This window comes from Podarcis liolepis, assembly GCF_965112155.1.
Source record: "Podarcis liolepis genome assembly, chromosome: 3".
Lineage (NCBI taxonomy): Eukaryota > Metazoa > Chordata > Lepidosauria > Squamata > Lacertidae > Podarcis > Podarcis liolepis.
This window is the reverse complement of record NC_139557.1, coordinates 65,456,997-65,476,504: the sequence shown is the minus strand read 5'-3', so window position 1 is coordinate 65,476,504 and position 19,508 is coordinate 65,456,997. Positions and strand designations below refer to the sequence as shown.

Here is a 19,508-nt window from a genome sequence, read left to right as displayed (position 1 = left end):
CTGCACTGGGTCATTTCATCAAAACATTTCATATTGCTTCCTTAATCAGTCATTGTAGCTGCATCTACGTTTTAATGCACAATTCTTGCCTTAATCCATAATTCACTCTAATGTTCTTGGAATTACTTTGGCTTTAAACAAAGAAATATGTATTAACGGGAGAAAAATGTATATAAAAACCCATTGGTCTGTCTGTGTATTCAAAACTTACGTCTCCAAATTGTCACCTTCCAGAACAGTTTGCACTGGTAGGTAGCCAAGCCGTGGGTGTTTAGCAAAATATTTCTTTGACCGGAACTTGTTCTTTAGCACTTTGGTGAAATCTCGTACATCTTCTCCCGAGGTTGTCTAGAAAAAAGAAAAATACAGAGAGTGCAAATTAAATATTTTCGATTCTGCTGTCAATGACTAATACTGCCAATTGAAATAGTAAGAAAGTGTAAATGGCAATGATATTAAGAGCTGGGGCATTAAAGATGAACTTAAGCTGAACACAAAAGAATAAGAATAAATAAGTCTGGAACTAAAAAGCAATTTCTTCATTTGTTACTAGCTTTACAAGCCAGCAGTTCTTAAATTATACAGCAATTTATATACATTTTTCAATTTAATAAAGTGACTTGCAACAAATGCTAGAACTGGCAAAATGCTAAAAGCTATCCAATTACGTTCAAAAGGAAAGGTAATTTAATCACAAACATTAGAGACTATTTTAATCCTCCAAAGTACTTTATTTTTTTGTAAAACTGAGGATTTTTAGCTTGAGATTCTGTTGCTACCTCTTCTCCAGAGGTATCCAAACTAAGAAAAAAAATAAACACTGCTTGCCAATCCTCATACGAACACAGCAGAGTAGCACAGTAAGTGGTTGTCTGTCCACATCTCTACAGTCAGAGGCTCCCAATTCAAGCCCCCCCTTAGGTTTCAGTCTTAATGGCAACAAACAAACAGAGCTTCTGGGAAAGAAGCTTGGTTAGAAGCTGGTCAGAAGTATCAAAGGGTTTATTGATATGACATTGCTGTAGACAAATGGAAGATGCAAAATGTATTATTATTATTATTATTATTATTATTATTATTATTATTATTAATTCCCCAGCCACTCTGGGCAGCTTTCAACAGAATATTAAAATACAATAATCTATTAAACAATAAAAGCTTCCCTAAACAGGGCTGCCTTCAGATGTCTTCTAAAAGTCTGGTAGTTGTTGTTCTCTTTGGCATCTGGTGGGAGGGCGTTCCACAGGGCGCGTGCCACTACCGAGAAGGCCCTCTGCCTGGTTCCCTGTAACTTGGCTTCTCGCAGTAAGGGAACCGGCAGAAGGCCCTCAGCACTGGACCTCAGTGTCTGGGTTGACCGATGGGAATGGAGATGCTCCTTCAGGTATACTGGACTAAGGCCATTTACGGCTTTAAAGGTCAGCACCAACACTTTGAATTGTGCTTGGAAACGTGCTAGGTTTTTGTGTTATGTAAGTGTTATGTGGTCTCGGCGGCCGCTAGTCACCAGTCTAGCTGCCGCATTCTGGATTAGTTGTAGTTTCTGGGTCACCTTCAAAGGTAGCCCCACATAGAGCACATTGCAGTAGTCCAAGCGAGAGATAACCAGAGCATGCACCACTCTGGCGAGACAGTCCGTGGGCAGATAGGGTCTCAGCCTGCGTACCAAATGGAGCTGATAAACAGCTGCCCTGGACACAAAATTGACCTGTGCTTCCATGGACAGCTGTGAGTCCAGAATGACTCCCAGGCTGCACACCTGGTCCTTCAGGGGCACAGTTACCCCATTCAGGACCAGGGATTTCCAAAATGTTCATTAAGTACTGATTCAAAACATCTTTAACCATAAGTTTGATCATATTTACATTGATTATGTTTATATTATAAATTAAATATATAATAATGTATTATATAATGTATAATTATAACAATAAATGCAAGGGTGCTCTTGGATCCAGCATTTTAAGTGGATGGACATGTGGTCTCTGTAACTCAGAAAAACTTTTATTAGTTTAGGCTAATATACCAATCATGGCTCTTTTGGGACAGATTAGCCTTAGTTAGCCATGCTCTGGTAAACTCTTACTTTTTGACTGCAAAGTGTTGCATGTGGGGCTGCCATTATAAGCAGCCCAGAAACTTCCGCTGGTCAAAAACAGGATAGCAAGACTGTTAAGCTGGGTAGGATAATAATATCATGCCAGTGCTTTGTCATCCGTTTCTACTCCATTTCTGGATACAATTCACAGTGCTCTTACATTGACCTTTAAATAGCTTCAGACCAGATTAGCTGGAGAACCACCTTTCTCCCAAATATATCTGCCCAGAGCCTAAGAACTTCATCTTGAGGCCCTTCTCAATGTGCCCATATCTAAGGAGGTGTGGTGGGTATCTGCCAAAGAGAGGGCCTTTTCAGTGGTGGCACTCATCCAGTGCCCTCTCCAGGGGGAATGGCCTATTGCCTATGTTATCGTCTTTTTGGTGCCAGGTGAATACCTTTTAAATCTTAAAATCTATTCAGTTTGGATTTTTTTTTATGCTGTTGTGAGCTTGTTATATTGATGTTTGTATCTGCTTGTTTTATGGTTTTAGACATTTCCATTTTATGGTTTTATTTGTGTGTTTGTTTGATTTTAATTTCTGCTGCAAGCAAGAGAGTTGTGAAATAAATAACGTATGACTAATATGTGGGTGGCATTTCAGTCAATTGAACTTGTAGAGATAAATCCCTACCCTAATAATAGAGACATTGGTTTGCATTATAGAAAACAAAATCATCACGATGCCAATAAGCACAGAACAACAAACAATTTCTTTGTCCGTTGCTAAGGCTATTTGTGAGATATTTAGATACCTTAATTGCAGATTGTGTTTTTTTGCTGGTGGTCAAATAGCCCCCAATGAAGTTTCATCCAGTATGCAATTCCAAAACTATATAGGAAACACCTATTCCTCAGTAGCTGGGTGTTTGTTGGCCTTGTGTGGTTTTAAAATAATTCAAGATGGTTTTAAGATTGGTTGATTGGTTTTTCAGATGTTGCATGGACAAAATCCATTTCACTTTGCTTGACTTATTGCTCCATTTGTTCCTTGCCATAGTGTGAGAAGTGCTGAAGCTGACCTTTTTCCAATTCCCTAATTTCCCTTTGAGGCTTAAAACTAGAGGAGAGCTTTTTAATGCATCCCTGCCAGGGAGCACAGTCACTTCTATTGAACTTCATCATGTTGGGACAACGGAAGATTTTAATGTATGTGAGACCTTATTTAACCTAGCTTTCCCCAATGCTTGAAACTTTAACAGTATACAAACCTTTAAATAACTGTTCCCACTTGTTTGTGCTGATTTCTTTAAAGGAAATGGCAAGTCACACAAGCCACCAACTTGGATGGCTTTAAAAGAGGATTAGGCAATCTCATGGAGGATACAGCTGTCAATGGCTACTAGTCACGAGGGCTCTGTACTAGTTCTGCTCTCAGAGGCATGATGCTTCTGAATGCCAGTTGCTGTGAACCACAAGTGGGAAGAGGGCTGCCACAGTAAGGGCCTGCTTGCAGGCTTCTCACTGACATATGGTTGGCAATGTCTCCATATGATGATGGACGAGAATGGTCTTTGGCAGGATAACTTTCTGTGGAGCAACCCACAGCTTTTTAAGTATTTCACTCGTAATACCATATTATTCCTACAACAGATTGATTCTTCAGAGCTCCTCTGTTTGCAGAGTTCCTCCTGCCATTTTCATTTCCTCAATAAAGATTGTCTGTCAGAGCTATTCACTAAGGAAATCCCATTTATTCACATCAAGATACAAACTGTTGACTCTGTCTGTATTATAACAATAGCTACAATTGCCGTATGGAAAAATAACCCTGTGGTGGAGTTAAAAGTTGTGGAACTCCTGAGTGAAGCATTTATTGGACTGTAGGAGCAGCTGCATACTAGCCTATCCTATTTAAGTGTCTCAGTTATATGTAGTTTCCATTCTGTTTTTCTGCTCTAATTCTTGCAGCCCACAACACATAATTAGATTACCTTTATGTAGTAAGTCTGAATACAAGAAAAAGATATTTCTATTTGAACAATTGTATCAAATTCCTAGAAACTGTCATTTCAGTGAGTTGTTTGTAATATATTTAGGCTGAGAAGGATCAGATCTTACAAACTTGTGTTGCAATTTGAGGCTTTCTTGAATAATTATGTACTTAAGATAATCCAAGGATCTTTTTACCAGGCCGTCCAGATAATAGTACTTGAATGCATCTCAAAATTGATGCTTTTATCCAGCTCTTAATTCACCAGTAGAACTTTCATAATTCTTCCTAGCTGTCATGAGAAATTAAAGAGATGCCCTCCATATATTTACTGCAGTAACTGATGATCTGCTGGTAGCGGTTAGAGATGGGGAGGTTTATAGAGGCATTTTCAAACTGTCCCATACAAAGATTGGCAACTTCTTAAGTCATGTTGAATCTATGGCAATACACTTGACTTGCCAGTATAATTTTTCATTAGAATGGAAAAATATGTTTGTCCAAATAAATTTAAGCCAGTGAAAAAATAAAATGAGGAAGGTAGTAGTGATGTTGGGACATCATCTTTCAAATTAATTCTGTTAGGACCTCCTGTTGTGTGATGCTGGTATCCTGAACTTTCTGTAATTTACTGATAAAAAATAAGTCTTTAATGTGGAATTTGAGCTTGGCAACCCCTGGTCTTGGGGGTGGGGGGTGGGGACCCTACATATTTAGAGAATGGCTCATATGTGGAATTGCAACCTGCCTGGTGGAAAAATACCTCTCTGTGTATTTTAGTCATTATATAACATTTGATGTTTTGAGTAAGTAAATATCCATAATCATGTTATGGAATAGAGGAAGGCATTGCTCAGATGTAAGGTAGCTTTGATGCTGGGTCCCATTTCTGGAACAGGATCACAATCACATGAAAAATAGAAATACATACCCTATAATTGTTTATAAATCTTTCACAATCATGTCTGCTCCAGATAACAATACTACATTCCCTTATCAGCTGGTACAGTAATAACGTTTTCATCGCTGAAAGTGTTATCATTTTATTCTGCTGACACTGGTCTGAAGTCTATTGTGTTTGTTTTTAAATATCAAGCAGAGCAATCCAAGCGGTTCTTCAGTATTTGATACGGTTTTTTCCCCTGGTAAGTGTGCTTAGGTATTGCAGCCTGGCTCTTTCAAAACCAATTTGCAAGAAACCTGGACAAGTGGCTTGGACAAGGGGAATAAAAGTAGAAGTAGGCTAAAATAGCCTGTTCATTGCAGAGATGGGGAATCTGTGCTCCTATACATGTTGATGGGTTACCACTCACACCATCCCTGACCGCTGGCCATGGTGGCTACAACTGATGAAGGTCAAAAAACATTTGGAGGGCCACAGATATCCCATCCCTGGTATACTGCACTACATGGTAGGGTTCAACTCTTTCTGAAATAACCTGAATCTAAGACTCCTACTACATTTGAATAGTTCTTATTCTTATTTTTAGTAAGGTAAAGGTAAAGGACCCCTGGATGGCTAAGTCCAGTTGAATTTGACTATGGGGTGCTGCACTCATCTCCGCTTTCAGGCTGAGGGAGTCGACATTGTCTGCAGACAGCTTTTCTGAGTCATGTGGCCCACATGACTAAACCACTTCTGCTGCACAGAACACTGTGACGAGTGCCAGAAAGCATGAAAATGCCTTTTTAAAATTTTTAGTAGAGCATGCTGGGCAGGTACCTCCTCTAGGTAGCATGTCACAATCTACATCCTCTGCATGTCACTTAGTTCACTTATATAATCCACAAAGGAGAGCTATTTTTATGATGTCTAGGTTTTTCTCAAACTCTGTTTTATTTTTGTAACTACTTTTATCTTCAGCTTCCATTGGAAACACCCACACAATTGGCCCTGTTGACGTGGTTGAAAACCTTTAAATATCACAACTGTGACTCCATGAAAAAAGCAGTTTTCACAGTGTGATTTTAATTAGTGCTGCACTGAATTTTCATATGGCTTGATTTTTATTTTAAAATGTGGCATTTAGGATGGGGGACACAGCTTTCATCAAAAAACAAGTCACTACTTGCAAAGAATCCAGAAAACTATTTTATGAGCCCCATAATTAATCTCAAGCGTTGCAAAAGGAATATACTCAAGAATAGGTATCAGCATTATCTAGCATATATTCAGGGACATTTCACATTTCTTATTTTCCATGAAAACTAATTAGTATAATTTATCAAAATAGTAACAATATTAAATTATTTTTTAAAATTCTACTACTAAGAATTTTACTTTTTAAAAAATGTAAGATCAAAGGTAAGATCATATAAATTCTATTTACAAAACATTTTTTGCCTTCATTTTCAGTTAAGAATGTACAGGGCAGCTAACAGCAAACAATAGTTTGGATACTGTTCAGCAGAGTCCTAACTGGTATCTACTCAAAAGCTGATAGGTTGAATTCATGGAATTACCAAATTGGTGATGTTGTCTTTAGTGGGGGGGGGGGGTATTGAGTATTTTTTATTGTGAGCTACTTTGAAAGAACCTTGGTCCTGAAACTAGTATTTTTTTTAAAAGCCACCTCGCTTAAACAAAATAAATGAATAAACAGGTTCCCAAAGAATGGGAGAGACAGGGAAAGTATGGTATAATCCAAGAACAATCTATTAGAAAGAGTCAGTAAATGACTACTCACTGGTATGCAGTACTCCACCATCGGGTAATGTAATTTATGACCCTTTGCTGTACGACCAGAAAAGAAACAACTCTGACAGACATCGTAGTTGAAATGCTTCAGGCTCCGATATCTGTGAATGTAACGGAAAAATAATGAAGGGTCCATTTTAAGGAAATCTTAACCACTTTGAAGCCCATCTCCATAGGCTCTGAAGCTTGAAGTAGATCTCCACACAATCTTACTGTTTGGGCTCACCATCCTAAACCTTTACCCCACTGTGTTACTATTTGCCCATCATCCTATTGTAATTACTACACATTGCAGTGTTAGCAGTACTTATATTATGATATGTTAAGGAACCCAAATGAATGGCAGCAAGCACAGTGAACTGCATCCAGTTTTTGCTCATGCCACTCCTACTGGTGGAAAGGTAGGAAGTGATTCTCCCCATTTTCTGCTTCCCTCTGCAGTCCCCAGCAGATTAGGGCAGGGATTATGGGGGAAACCGCCTTCCAATTCTACCCCACGTTCCATTAGTAAGATTACTCTGCTAGATCAGAAGTTTTCTGCAGACAGAAGGAGCGCTTCTTATTGATGGGAAACGAAGTCTGGACCCAGTCTTGTCAACTCTATTTATCAAACATGCTTTTATGCTGCTTTTCAATAATTTAATTTTCAGAGCAGTTCAGAACAATAACGACAAGTACAATCCATTAAAAGCAATAAAATGCATAAAATAAAACACAATTTAAGAAGAAGAAGAAGAGGAGGAGGAGGAGGAGGAGTTTGGATTCGATATCCCGCTTTATCACTACCCAAAGGAGTCTCAAAGCGGCTAACATTCTCCTTTCCCTTCCTCCCCCACACAAACACTCTGTGAGGTGAGTGAGGCTGAGAGACTTCAGAGAAGTGTGACTGGCCCAAGGTCACCCAGCAGCTGCATGTGGAGGAACAGGGAAGCGAACCCGGTTCACCAAATTATAAGTCCACCGCTCTTAACCACTATACCACGCTGGCAATTTAACAACCAAAAGTTCAATGGTAGCAGGATAAATCCTCAATACCTATAAGCAAACAAAGGTATTTTTTTTCAAAGATTTTACGTGGGTCTCAAAGGAAACAAATGTAAGAGTTGGGATTAGAATTTCCTCAAATCTTTGGAACTGACCGTTGCTATGGTTGTCCCCTCCCTGAGGTAAATAGTAGCTACAGGGATCCACATTTGTCTTGGGATCATGGCAGGGGTGGGTGGGTAAGGATGCTGTAGTCATTTGCCCCTCGCTGGAATCCTGATCCTCCACCCAACTATTCATTCTTTTTATTATTATTTTAAAAAACTACTCATGGAATTGCTACACATCTGAAACTGCCACAACTAGTGTAATTTTTAGGAACAGGATATTGAACTGAGTAGAATCTTGATCAAAATCAGAGAAACAGTTTTAATGAAATCTAAGTGGAAGCACTGTTTGGTGTGGCCCGTGTTTCATTATTTATTGGCTGGCACAACAAGACACAATCATATTTAAAATATTGTTACTGTTCTTATTTAGATTTATTACCTACGCACCCTTCACTTTAAGGTTACAGGGCGGGTTAAAACGGTTTAAAGCAGTTCAAAAACGTACAACTTGCCCAAGAAGAAACATAGCCCTCTGGATTCCTTATCCCTGCTCTACATAAACAACAACTTTAACTAGACCACAGCATACTAATAACTCCTACTAATTATACATACTAATAAATGTGAAGAATCTCATGTTCGCTGTACCTTTCAGATATTAGGAAATACATAAGCTTTATCTGCTTTAAAGTTTATCTGGCTTTTAGTCTCATTTCTGTAAACAATTCTCAGTGCAGCTCACAGCATCTTAAACCAATGATTCAAAGTAAAATAAATGAAAAACAATGGGTGATAATCCGGTGTTAGTCATATTCAGAGTAGCCAAAGAGATGTGAAGACCCATTTGTGAATAACAATTTATGCTTTGCCTTTTCCTTCTTCTCATGCACATAAAGGCATATAGCCACATTATATTTCCATAACTATGTTTACCATGTTGCTGATTCTAATGTAGGTTAAAAAAGGGAAAGAAGCACTCTTATTCTCATTTCCAAGTGCTTAAGGCGCAATCCCAATGGTCATACTCCAAGCTCTGCCAACTAACCACTTATTTAAAGAATGTATATGCCACTATTTAAAATATATATGAAGTATTTGAAAACTATGTGATTTAATATTTTAATGTACATTCTTAAGGCAAGGAGTGATCAACTGTAGGTGATTCATGCTGTGGATGAACCGCTTTATGTGACGCTGTCATCTATTGAGTAAAAATTTTGAGCTTTTATTTTGGGGGGCCCAAAGTTTTTTTCTGAACCTCTGAAATCCAAAAATACAATATGGGAACAAGTGTACAGGGTTGTGTCATCATGAGGCAGTATATGGACTCAGTGAAAGGCAACACATTTCTAAAGACTAACAACAAGTGACAGCATATAGAAAGCTGATCTACCAGTACTATACAGCCGTTTGCTGAATTTCAAAATGTCTGTCAGAGACATCCAGCAATATGCAAATTTAACGTCAGAAAGTGTCAAGTGACTAAGACGAACACCTGAGAAGGAAGCATTCATTAATTGTAGCATTAATTGTAACCTTCCTTGAGAAAACTGTTTTGATAGGCAGCATATAAATGCCTATATAAATAAATAAAGTGATTGACAGCTAACACAATTAGTTCTTGACCCTTACATGTGTTTGGGTGACAAGCCTAGTACGAGATCTCATTATGGCTCGGATATTTCCTACTGGGTTGTAAAAATTACACAGTTGTGAAATCAGTGGAGAACATGTGAAGGTAAGACCTTAGGTTTCCTATTGTCACGATCAATTGAAGAATCATTTTACATATAGATGACAGAATTAGAGAAGCAAAATATACTCTTTCTCTCTAATAAATTCTGTGGAGCAGAAGATAGAACTGGTGATCCACATTGCTATATATCTACATTCGTTCAACATTAAAATGGCATTTAAAGAACCTGAGGCTTTGCTTTCTTAAAAACAAACTTAGAAAGGGCTTTTTATACTTTATACTTTTTATACTTTAGCTTAGTGTTCAGTGGCAATCTCTAATGATGCAGGTAGATGATAATAATTCTAATGGGCTACAGATATCAGAAATACCAGATTGCTCTTCTTGTAGAAGGCAGATTATATTCTTTTGTGTAACTAACATGTTAAGGGAGTCCAAGCTACAGTAGATAGATTGCCATCTAGGTTTGAGAGTGATTGCTTTAGTCAATTCTATCTAGTTTTGGAATTTTTTAAAGCTAGATTTAATGCAGATGTCTGCTATTTTTGTTTTCTGATGCATGAATATATGTTTATAATTTAGAGAATTACATTTAGAGATGCTGAACCAGCTGTTTCAACATTTTATGTGGAGCCCTGTTTTTCATGACCTCCACTGTAATATCACATTGGCCATATAATTCACCTTTATGAGTAGATGCAGTAAAATTCAGCTCACTGCAGTACAAAAATTGCCACATTACTTTCTGTGCTCTCAGTGTTAAGTGTTCTTTCAACTTCTCTTTCGTTCAAGGGTGAGACACCAGTGGCCTTCCAAGTATTGCTGGACTCTACCCATCACCCCTCAAAATTGACCATGTTAGCTGAGGGCAATGGGAGGTTGTAGTCACAGGTTGCCAAGCCTGCTTTAGCCCAGTCTGTTTTGCTATACCTTGCCTTCTCAAAGCATAAAAAGCAACAATATATGCAACTCGGGTTCCTGCCTTAAAATGGCAGAATATTTTTTTAAAAGCAATCTGAAGATGTCTTGCACAATACAAAAGAATGAAACAGAGAAAATATGCATTCTACCAGATCTTATGTGAGAAGATTAATGTTTTTGTAGCAGCAGGTATGTAAGTAGGCTATGCGGTAGTTCAGGGCTCAGCAGCCTTTATTTGACTAGGCCACATGTGCCATTTGGGGATCATATGTGGAGTTCGGCATGACCAGATCCAGGTTTGGTGTAGAGATCAGAGTGTTAGACTAGCACGTGGAAGTTAAGTGTTTGAATCCTCACTTGTCCATGAAGCTCAACTGGGTGACCTTGGGCCAGTTACAGCCTCTTGGCCTGACCTACCTCACAGGGTTGTTGTGGACTGAATGATGAAGGGGAGAATCTTGTATGCCATCTGGAGAAAAAGATGGGTTACAAAATAGACAGACAGACAGATTATGTGGACATGGCCCAATCAAAAGAGGGTGGGGCCAGTTTAAAAGCACCCCTCTCCTCACAATCAGGAACCAAATAAATTTTAGATTTCAACAGTTTTTAAATGCAAGCCACATACTTCTCTTCCTTCTCCTCTTAACATGTAACTGATTTATTCTGCTTACCTAAAGCCGACAATTGGGCATTCCTTGCAGATATTGCACTTCGCCTGATGCTTTGCTGTTTCTGCAGCTGCCACTCTGTGTAGAACAGGCAGCCACACCATGGACTGCGGCTCGAGATGCATCCAGTCTATGAACTGCTTTACATCGATTTCTGGCTTGTTGTTATTCTAATAAATGAAAACCAGATTAGAAAATATTTGAATGTACTTTTTTAAACTTATCTACCCTCACATTTTTCTTCTTCTTAAAGAAACTTGGATCTTTCCCAACTGAGGGTCCCCACAGCAATGATACTGTGATTAACACTGAAGTCATCAGAGCACTCCTGCTACCAATATTCAATTAAGTAAAGATGACAATAATCAGCTTTCTGCTGCTGATGGGTCCGCCATCATGATTTATTTGGGTCAGAGTGACAAAACTGATTGGTTGTTGTTTTTTTACTCCAGTTCATAGAAAAATTCCTTTAATATAATTATCTGCATGAAGCTTTAGTAGTTGTATTTACTATTATAGATCTATGACATCATCCCTCCCCATTTTTTTCTTTTTAAAAAGGTGGTTTCTGTAAATTCCAGAGCTGGCCCAAACAGAAGAGTCTGAGTAAGTCAAGAGACATATTTAAATCAGCTAAAGGAAAGCTAAAGTTACTACCTGCTGAAAACAGCTGCGGACGCTGGGTTCTATATTACTGCCTCCGAAAGCAGCTACTTCACCAAGTTGTCGTGGAATCTGGATGGCATCATGAAGCAATAACCCAAGCTGCCTCTGATCACACATTTCTGTAGGCCCTGCCACTTCCTTAAAGAGATCTGGAATGCAGGCAAAGAAGGGAGGCTTTGTTTGCTTTTACATTAGCAATTTTTAGAAGTAGCAATTACAATTTCTGTGTACAGTGGTACCTAGGGTTAAGAACTTAATTTGTTCTGGAGGTCTGTTCTTAACCTGAAACTGTTCTTAACCTGAAGCACCACTTTAACTAATGGGGCCTCCCGCTGCCACCGCGCCGCTGCTGCACAATTTCTGTTCTCATCCTGAAGCAAAGTTCTTAACCCGAGGTAATATTTCAGGGTTAGCGGAGTCTGTAACCTGAAGCGTATGTAACCCGAGGTACCACTGTATGTTCAAAATTCCTCTTGTTTTCCCCTGGTTTATTTTTGTCAATCATTGCATCAGTGAAGTTGGCATAACTTGATATAAAATATACCCCTCAATAAACTATATTGACCTGGTACTAGTCCTTATCTTAAATGTAACCTGGAAGGCATGAGTTAATATTTTGACCTAATATTTAATGTAAAGATCAGCACACTGATCTTGTGTTTCCAGCAAAGTCTAATCATCAGCTCCTGTAGGAGAGAATGAAGTTTTGTACAGATACTGGAATTTTTCCTCCAAAAATAAAGTCAGGATTCAGGAAACACACAAGATAACTAGTTAGTCATTTAACATTAGGGTCATGCCCTTTCAACTACAAACTGGGTAGGGTACACAAAACCCATATCAAAATATCCCTCCCTTCTCTAAAAGGATACCTTGGTTCAAAATAATACTTAATCTCCCAGATGTTCAGTAGTTGGGTAGCTCAAAGTTCCACTGTGAACCTCCTATTTGCTCCTCAATGCTCATCCCTTTGCCTCACTATGGACCAAGGAATAGATGAGAGAGACGATGCCTTGGCTGGTTATTGATGGGGAGAGCGTAACTCTCAAGCAAAAGGCACAGACCTTGATCCACTAATATTGTAACTGCTGTCTGAAAGCAGCATCTACACTTTCATTTCAGGTAATAAACCAGTCTTTCTTTTTTGCTGTTGTATGAACTTGGGGCATAAGATTAAAGGTAAACACGTTTTATAGTGAGTGCACGTTTCAACAAAATAAGCCAAACCTCTTGGGAGTGTGAATAGGAATACATGTAAGTACTAAACATACACGTGGGTTCATATGCACACCTCTTAACACAACCAGGATGATCTAGTAGACAAAATTTCACCTGGAGGAGCAAAGTCAATGTCAATCACTCATTTTGTCTGTCGCCTGAGAAGGTCATCTAAAATTTGTGAACTCCTAGAAAGAGGTTTTGTTTTAAAGTCTTTACCTTTTAAAAGCACTACAGTAGTGGAATTTATTGATGCACAGTACTTAGAAGACAGACACATACACAGGACTCAAAATGATTGATTTTTGTTAAGAAATCTGTAGTAAGACACAGTCAAGTTGATAGCTTGTAAGCAAAGAACAAAACCCAGCTTGTTTAAATAATCATTTACAATAATATTAGCCTTTATTCAATTCTATGCATCTCAGATCCACAGCATCGGTATGAATACAACAGCATTAAACATCTGTATTAGTTACACAGAAGACTGCATGTTCATCTTTAGAATATTTTTTAAAAAATAGATGCTATCTCCACAATTTAAAAAGCTAATCCTAGTGTGAACAGCAAGCATAAAAACTAGCTTGTAAAAAGGACTGTAGAGTTACAAGCTCATGTTCTTGGGAGACCATTCAGGCATGCCTTTTGCAGGATTTTCCATTAACATCAGACTTTCACTTAAGTCATTCTCAAGAATTCAACTGTAACAGCTAAATTGTACACAGTTGAAATATATGTGAAAACTACTGTGATTTCTTGAGTCACCTGGGGAAGAAATAATGGTTTTAAGCTTTGACCCTATTACATGCTAGTTAAGACATTTGCTTTTTGACAGTAAGGTTCTGGAAAGTCGCCATGGAAGAAAGCAATACAATTGGCAACTAGGAACATGTGGGTATGGATGGAAAACCATTACCTGTGTTCCTCCAGATGTTGGGACTGCCAGTCCCCATCTGTACAATCAACTACCAAGGATGATGGGTGCTGGACAACATCTGGAGGACCACAAGATCTCTCATCACTACATTTAAGTAAGTCCTAAAACACTTTGACCTTGACAAAGATGGGCATTACGGTCCATCTTCAATGCACATTTCATTTGAAAGCTGGCTTGGTTGAGAATGAAGCTGAAATATTCCCCAGGATCAAATATTAGAGCAAAAGGCGACTGTAAAGTCACCACATTTAGCACAGTGGCGCTATACCGGCATGTTCTTTTGCAGTGGTGTTATCACACAACTGCACCTGCTCCAATCAACTATGGTTCACTCCTCACTGCTTGCTGCTTCCATAAATTAAATATATGCATGTACTGTTTGTGCTGTTTATCACAACAAAGAGCTAATCATTCTAAACTATGCAGAACAATTAACGTTTCTAGTCCCTCTGCCCAAACGTGACATAATTGACAGCTCTTGCTGGAATTGAGTGCCTGAACCTCACTCTGCAGACATGTTCCTGTAATATAATGGTCACTGACTTTTGGCAACATTATTGCTAAGCATTTTGGCATGATAAAACCATATTACGATATTGCTTAAAGAAAATGGGGGCGTTCCCATAATACTCACATCTATACTTCTCCTCAAGAAGGCCCTTAGAAAGAGACATCAAGCCAATCTTCAGGGACTGCACTCTGATTTTTCCAGTTCGACCACTGTTATGAAAGCAACATTAAAATACTTGGCAGGTGGTAGTGTAGTTTCATTCCAGCACTAAAACAACCGACAAGCACACCTGGTGTATTTCAATTCTTAGACATTAGCTGCTAATCGTGTCAATGAATCTCCTTTGCAAATATTCCACAGTACAGGCACTAAATATTTACATTCTGTATAAACATTTCATATTAATTATAATATATTGAAGTTTAGGAGTGTAGCATCACAGCATGCTCTAATAATGGGATATACACAGTTGCACGCAGCTGGGAGCCACATTACACAGTATGTAGCAGGCAGAAGTTATATTATCTAGAGATACATTAATATTTTTTCAGAACATTGTTTGCCTAGTCTGTGTTAAAAACACTTTGATGTATAGGTACAATTGGGCATGAAAGCTAGACATATGCAGCAATTAGATAACACAGAGTGTCTCTTTTATCTGAGCAGTGTGACTTCAGGCTCACACAGCCCAATTTTTTATAAAAACATAATGGCAGCATAATGGGCTACAAAGGATGTGTTTTTAAAGCCGCAAGGAAAATACTCCTCAAACACCTAAGAAACAGAGACGACAATTGCTCTTGAAAGTTAACATAGCACATGGGATTAACAGAAGATTTGCTTGGGGCAACCTCCTCTGGGACAAAACAAAAATCTACAAGCATGAGAGTTAGTCCAGTCTTTGCTTCAGTGAGATGATACATATTTCTAAACCTTCTGAATATTTCACAATTACCTAATTAACTATCTAAACCAGCAGGTCCTAAACTCTCCCACCTCGCTGCCCAATGGACCACCTGAAAATTGCTGATGGTCTTGGTGGACCACTTAATGATTTTGCGAAATGTATTACAGTAAAATACAGTATTAGAAATGAAAACAATAAACATATAATTAAAAGTCAATATAAAAAACCAATTCAATGGGTGCACCATCTCCCACCTTAAGCCACAAATCCACAGACATGCTGTAGACCAGCAGTTCTCAATCTGTGGGTCCCCAGATGTTGTTGGACTACAGCTCCCATCATCCCTAACCACTGGTCATGCTGGCTAGGAATGATGGGAGTTGTAGTCCAACAACATGTGGGGACCCACAGGTTGAGTTGCACTGCTGTAGACCATCTGAATCAAACTGGAGGACTTCCGGTGGTTCACAGGCCATAGTTTCGGAACCTGTGATCTACGTAATTTAACTGTTGGTGAACAGCCATGACTCAGTGGCAGAACATTTGCTTTGCACGCAGAGGGTTCCAGGTTCTACCCCTGGTGTCTCCAGGCAGAGGTCACTGTTTGAAACCTTGGAGAGCCACTGCCAGTTAGTACAGGCCTTGAGGGATCAATGGTACGACTATGTTCCATTCTTATATTTAGAAGGCTTATCCAACCTGAAGGATTCGTGTACTCCTGGCACTCCTGTGTAGATCTTGTTCCCCCCCCCCTTATAATAAAGAGTTAACTGCACCTACTTCATGTAATTTACTGCTGCCTCCCTCCTGTCAGTTGGGAAAGCAGTTTGACATTTTTAGTTCGAACACTTTTAAGTTCAGTCCAAATCTTCACTGGACATTACAAAAAAGTTGGAGGAGGGGGAGACTGAGATGGCAGGGACGGAGGCCACAGAACTGAAAAAACTCCCCAGTAGATAAGTGCCAGACATGAGGAATCTGTGGGCCTACAGATGTTGCTGGAGTCCATCATCCCCATGCAGCAACATCAATAGGGAGGAGGGGAGTTGGAGCCTCACTTCTAGTCTAAGCACAAGTGAATTACAAATTATTTTCTTTAAAAAATCATAACTAATTCTGGAGGTTGTTAATGTTTTACAAACTGGAACCTAGGAACATTATACAAGCAGTAAAACACCATGACAAAAATAATTACTTGGTTATGAATGCATCTTTTAGCTTGGTGAAGTTGTCATACTTCCAGACAGCACAGATGAATTAAAAATAAAAGCCTACTGATGTGTTATATCAGTATTTAAATCCATACTACCACCACACTATTGCTTTGTTTCAAATGACACAAGACACACTGTTCCATGGAATTATCCTGGCATCTCGTAAGAAGGTTTACTGTGCACCCTTACTCAGGTTTATTGATTTCTTTGTTTCTTCCTGCTTTAAGGAAAAAGCAGCCAGGATTGTGAAATCTTTATGTTATCCTGATCCATACTCACAAGGTCCTTATGGTTATTATTTTCCTTCCACATACATATGTAATCATTTTTTTAAAAAGTAAATAAAAGTGTACTTTTAAAAATGCCATAACTCAAAATTTGTAAGTCACAATCCGTAGGAAATTATTGCAAATTCAAGTGTCTAAGATCATCATAAATAGTAACCTTTTCTTTATAAGAAGACTGCTCCACAAATGTTGATAAAGAGAGATCTTCAAAAAACAGTTTTGATGCAGGTTGCCAAAACAAAAACAAATTGCAATCTCTGCATCTAATATCCCCCAAACACAACTAATAATACTGAGCTGGATTCAGAATTTTATTCACAGAATAAGATGCTTTGGGTCACAGCTTTTGGCTGCAGGGTGGATTGGCAAAAATTGTCCTCCACTTCTATTTCCTCAAGTTTCTGCTAGACCCAAGCTCATTCCATGAACAGAATGACTCCTTCAGCAGCCACTATATGTTAACAATTGTCACTACCTGTTCCACATATGATGTCAGGTGTGGGTCAGGGATAATGGCCTCACAGCCCTAATTAAGCCCACAGGACAAAATTTCCACCTCACTAATATATTTGGTAAATCACATGGACATTTCTGTAAAATACTGTATTACAGTATTTTAATATTTTTTTGGAAGCTGCCCAGAGTGTCTGGGAAGCCCAGCCAGATGGGTGGGGTATAAATAAATTATTATTATTATTATTATTATTATTATTATTATTATTATTAACAACAATCAGTGGATTCTAGTCTGAGTTAACACTAAAATGTTTAGTGTCTTCACAAAAAGCAGACTACCAACATCAAAATATTAAAAAAATATATGAGAGCCAGCTACTCATTAGAAAGTCACGTTTTCATCTTGCACAGATGTTCAGCGCTAAATATAGCTGAGCCAGTCCCTGCTATAGGAATCAGGAAAGGAACTGAAATAAAAGTGCCAATATCGCAATGCCTTTATACAGATCTATGATGTGACCACAGTGGGAATCAGAGGCGAATTTATGGCAGTGCAACCACTTCCACCACACCGGGCGCTGAGCCTAGGGGCGCAGCAGGGCATCACAACTATGATGTAGTGAACTGAGCAGAATGAAGGTTGAGAATTGGGCTAGCACTGGGCGCTGCTGAAATCTGAAATACCAAAGTCTGTCCCTGTGGGAATAATTTGTATTTTTCTTGTTACTGCTTCTCAAAAAAAGGATATTGTAAAGCTGTAAAATGTACAGAAAAAAAGACAACTAAAATAATGAAGCAATTTGAGCAACTCTGATCAAGGCTACAGTGTATTAGACTTTTTAGTTTTGAAAAAAGATGAGGAAGGGAAGGAATGACAGAGGTGCATAAAATTATGCATGGTGCAGAGAAGCACACAGGTGGGCTGTACATCACAGCTGGCTATCTGCAACAGCTTAATAAATTTAATAATTAGCTTTTAGAAAGCAGTCTGCTTGCGATATCTAAAAAATTCTTTCTCAGAACTTAAAATTTATCAAAATGGCAAAACATAGTAACTCTGTCAAATAGGTCCATATGTTCCCTCTCATTCGTAAAGGTCACGCTTTGCCTATATATTGAATTTTCAGTACTAGAGACTTAAAAGATATTTCAAATAAACTATTGATAGGCTTATGTTTAATGCTGAAAATTATTTAGAGCGCAGATGTTAATCAATTATTTAACCTTTGAGTTCTTGAAAAAATAAAGTTCAAAGATATTAGATTTCATCTCTGTTCTGCTTGTTGACCTAATGTGAGGGATAAACAGTTCTTGATGTTCCAGAAATAGAAAGGATAATAGGTGTTCCTGTCAATTGTTTTCATTTAATATCTTATAAAGGCCATAAACATCTGTAAGCATGCTTAACAGCAAATGTTTCTTCAGTCTGTGCAGCTAATTAAATTCTAGATTAACAATAGCATGAGAGAAGCAGATGGTTTTTGTAGGTGCGTTAATTACTTCAAAAATTGTATACAACAATGACACAAACAATAAAAATGTTAAGTGATGAATTAGTGGCAACCTAAGGCCATTTGCAAGATTGCAAAGTTGCACGAGCTGAATATCTGAATATCAGCTGATGAGGAACATGAGTGGGAGAGCACTGTGGTGCTCAGATCCTGTCTATATGCTTCTCTCATGGGCATCTGACAGGGCACTGTGGGAAAAGGATGCTGGAATAGATGGGTCTGATCTAGCAGGCCTCTTGAGATGTTAACTTCTTATGTTTTTGAGCTAGAGCAATGTCAAGATTCAAATTTCACACACACAGCGTCACCATGGAAATTAGGAATGACAGCACTGTCAAGATGGATTTGTCAATCAAGTCATGTGAGTGCATTTTCCTCTACTCTCGTCCTTTCTTGATCTCTTCTAATATATTTTATCGAGTTTTAAATCTTACAATTTCTACATCAAAATAATTTATATCATGCCATGAGCTCTGATGGTGCAACACAGGAACCTGAATTTCAGACAGGATTTCCCAGCCTTCTAATAATATAAGAAAAGGCCAGTGGCCCATCCATTCCTGTATCCTGTTTTCACTGTGGCCAAGCTGATGCTTGGGAGAAGCTTACACCTGGAGATGGTACATCATGAGGACAATAGTAATCCTTAAAATGCATTAAGGCAAGAATGTGAAACTAGAAAATGTTGT

The 19,508-nt window shown here is 38.5% G+C and overlaps 1 protein-coding gene and 1 long non-coding RNA gene across 6 annotated transcripts in view; one reads left to right on the top strand and one right to left on the bottom strand.

The window, feature by feature from the left end:
- The window catches only part of LOC310703758, a 65,006-nt gene extending 53,209 nt beyond the window's left edge, over positions 1–11,797 (top strand). Inside the window, exon 3 of the long non-coding RNA XR_014524351.1 lies at positions 11,674–11,797. This is a non-coding gene — a long non-coding RNA (uncharacterized lncRNA). The remainder of the gene's footprint in view (positions 1–11,673) is intronic.
- Positions 1–19,508, bottom strand: part of UTRN (utrophin) — a gene marked incomplete at its 3' end in the record, with an annotated part of 327,257 nt that overhangs the window by 22,777 nt on the left and 284,972 nt on the right. For 4 of the 5 annotated variants that reach the window (XM_083496211.1, XM_083496212.1, XM_083496213.1 and 1 more), the window contains 5 exons: positions 14,568–14,653; positions 11,770–11,927; positions 11,116–11,282; positions 6,720–6,831; positions 212–348 (listed from right to left, as the gene is read on the bottom strand). In XM_083496211.1, the coding sequence (XP_083352337.1) occupies positions 212–348; positions 6,720–6,831; positions 11,116–11,282; positions 11,770–11,927; positions 14,568–14,653 (660 nt within the window). Of the gene's footprint in view, positions 1–207; positions 349–6,719; positions 6,832–11,115; positions 11,283–11,769; positions 11,928–14,567; positions 14,654–19,508 lie in introns of those variants that run through there. The other variant, XM_083496214.1, reaches the window with a different exon arrangement.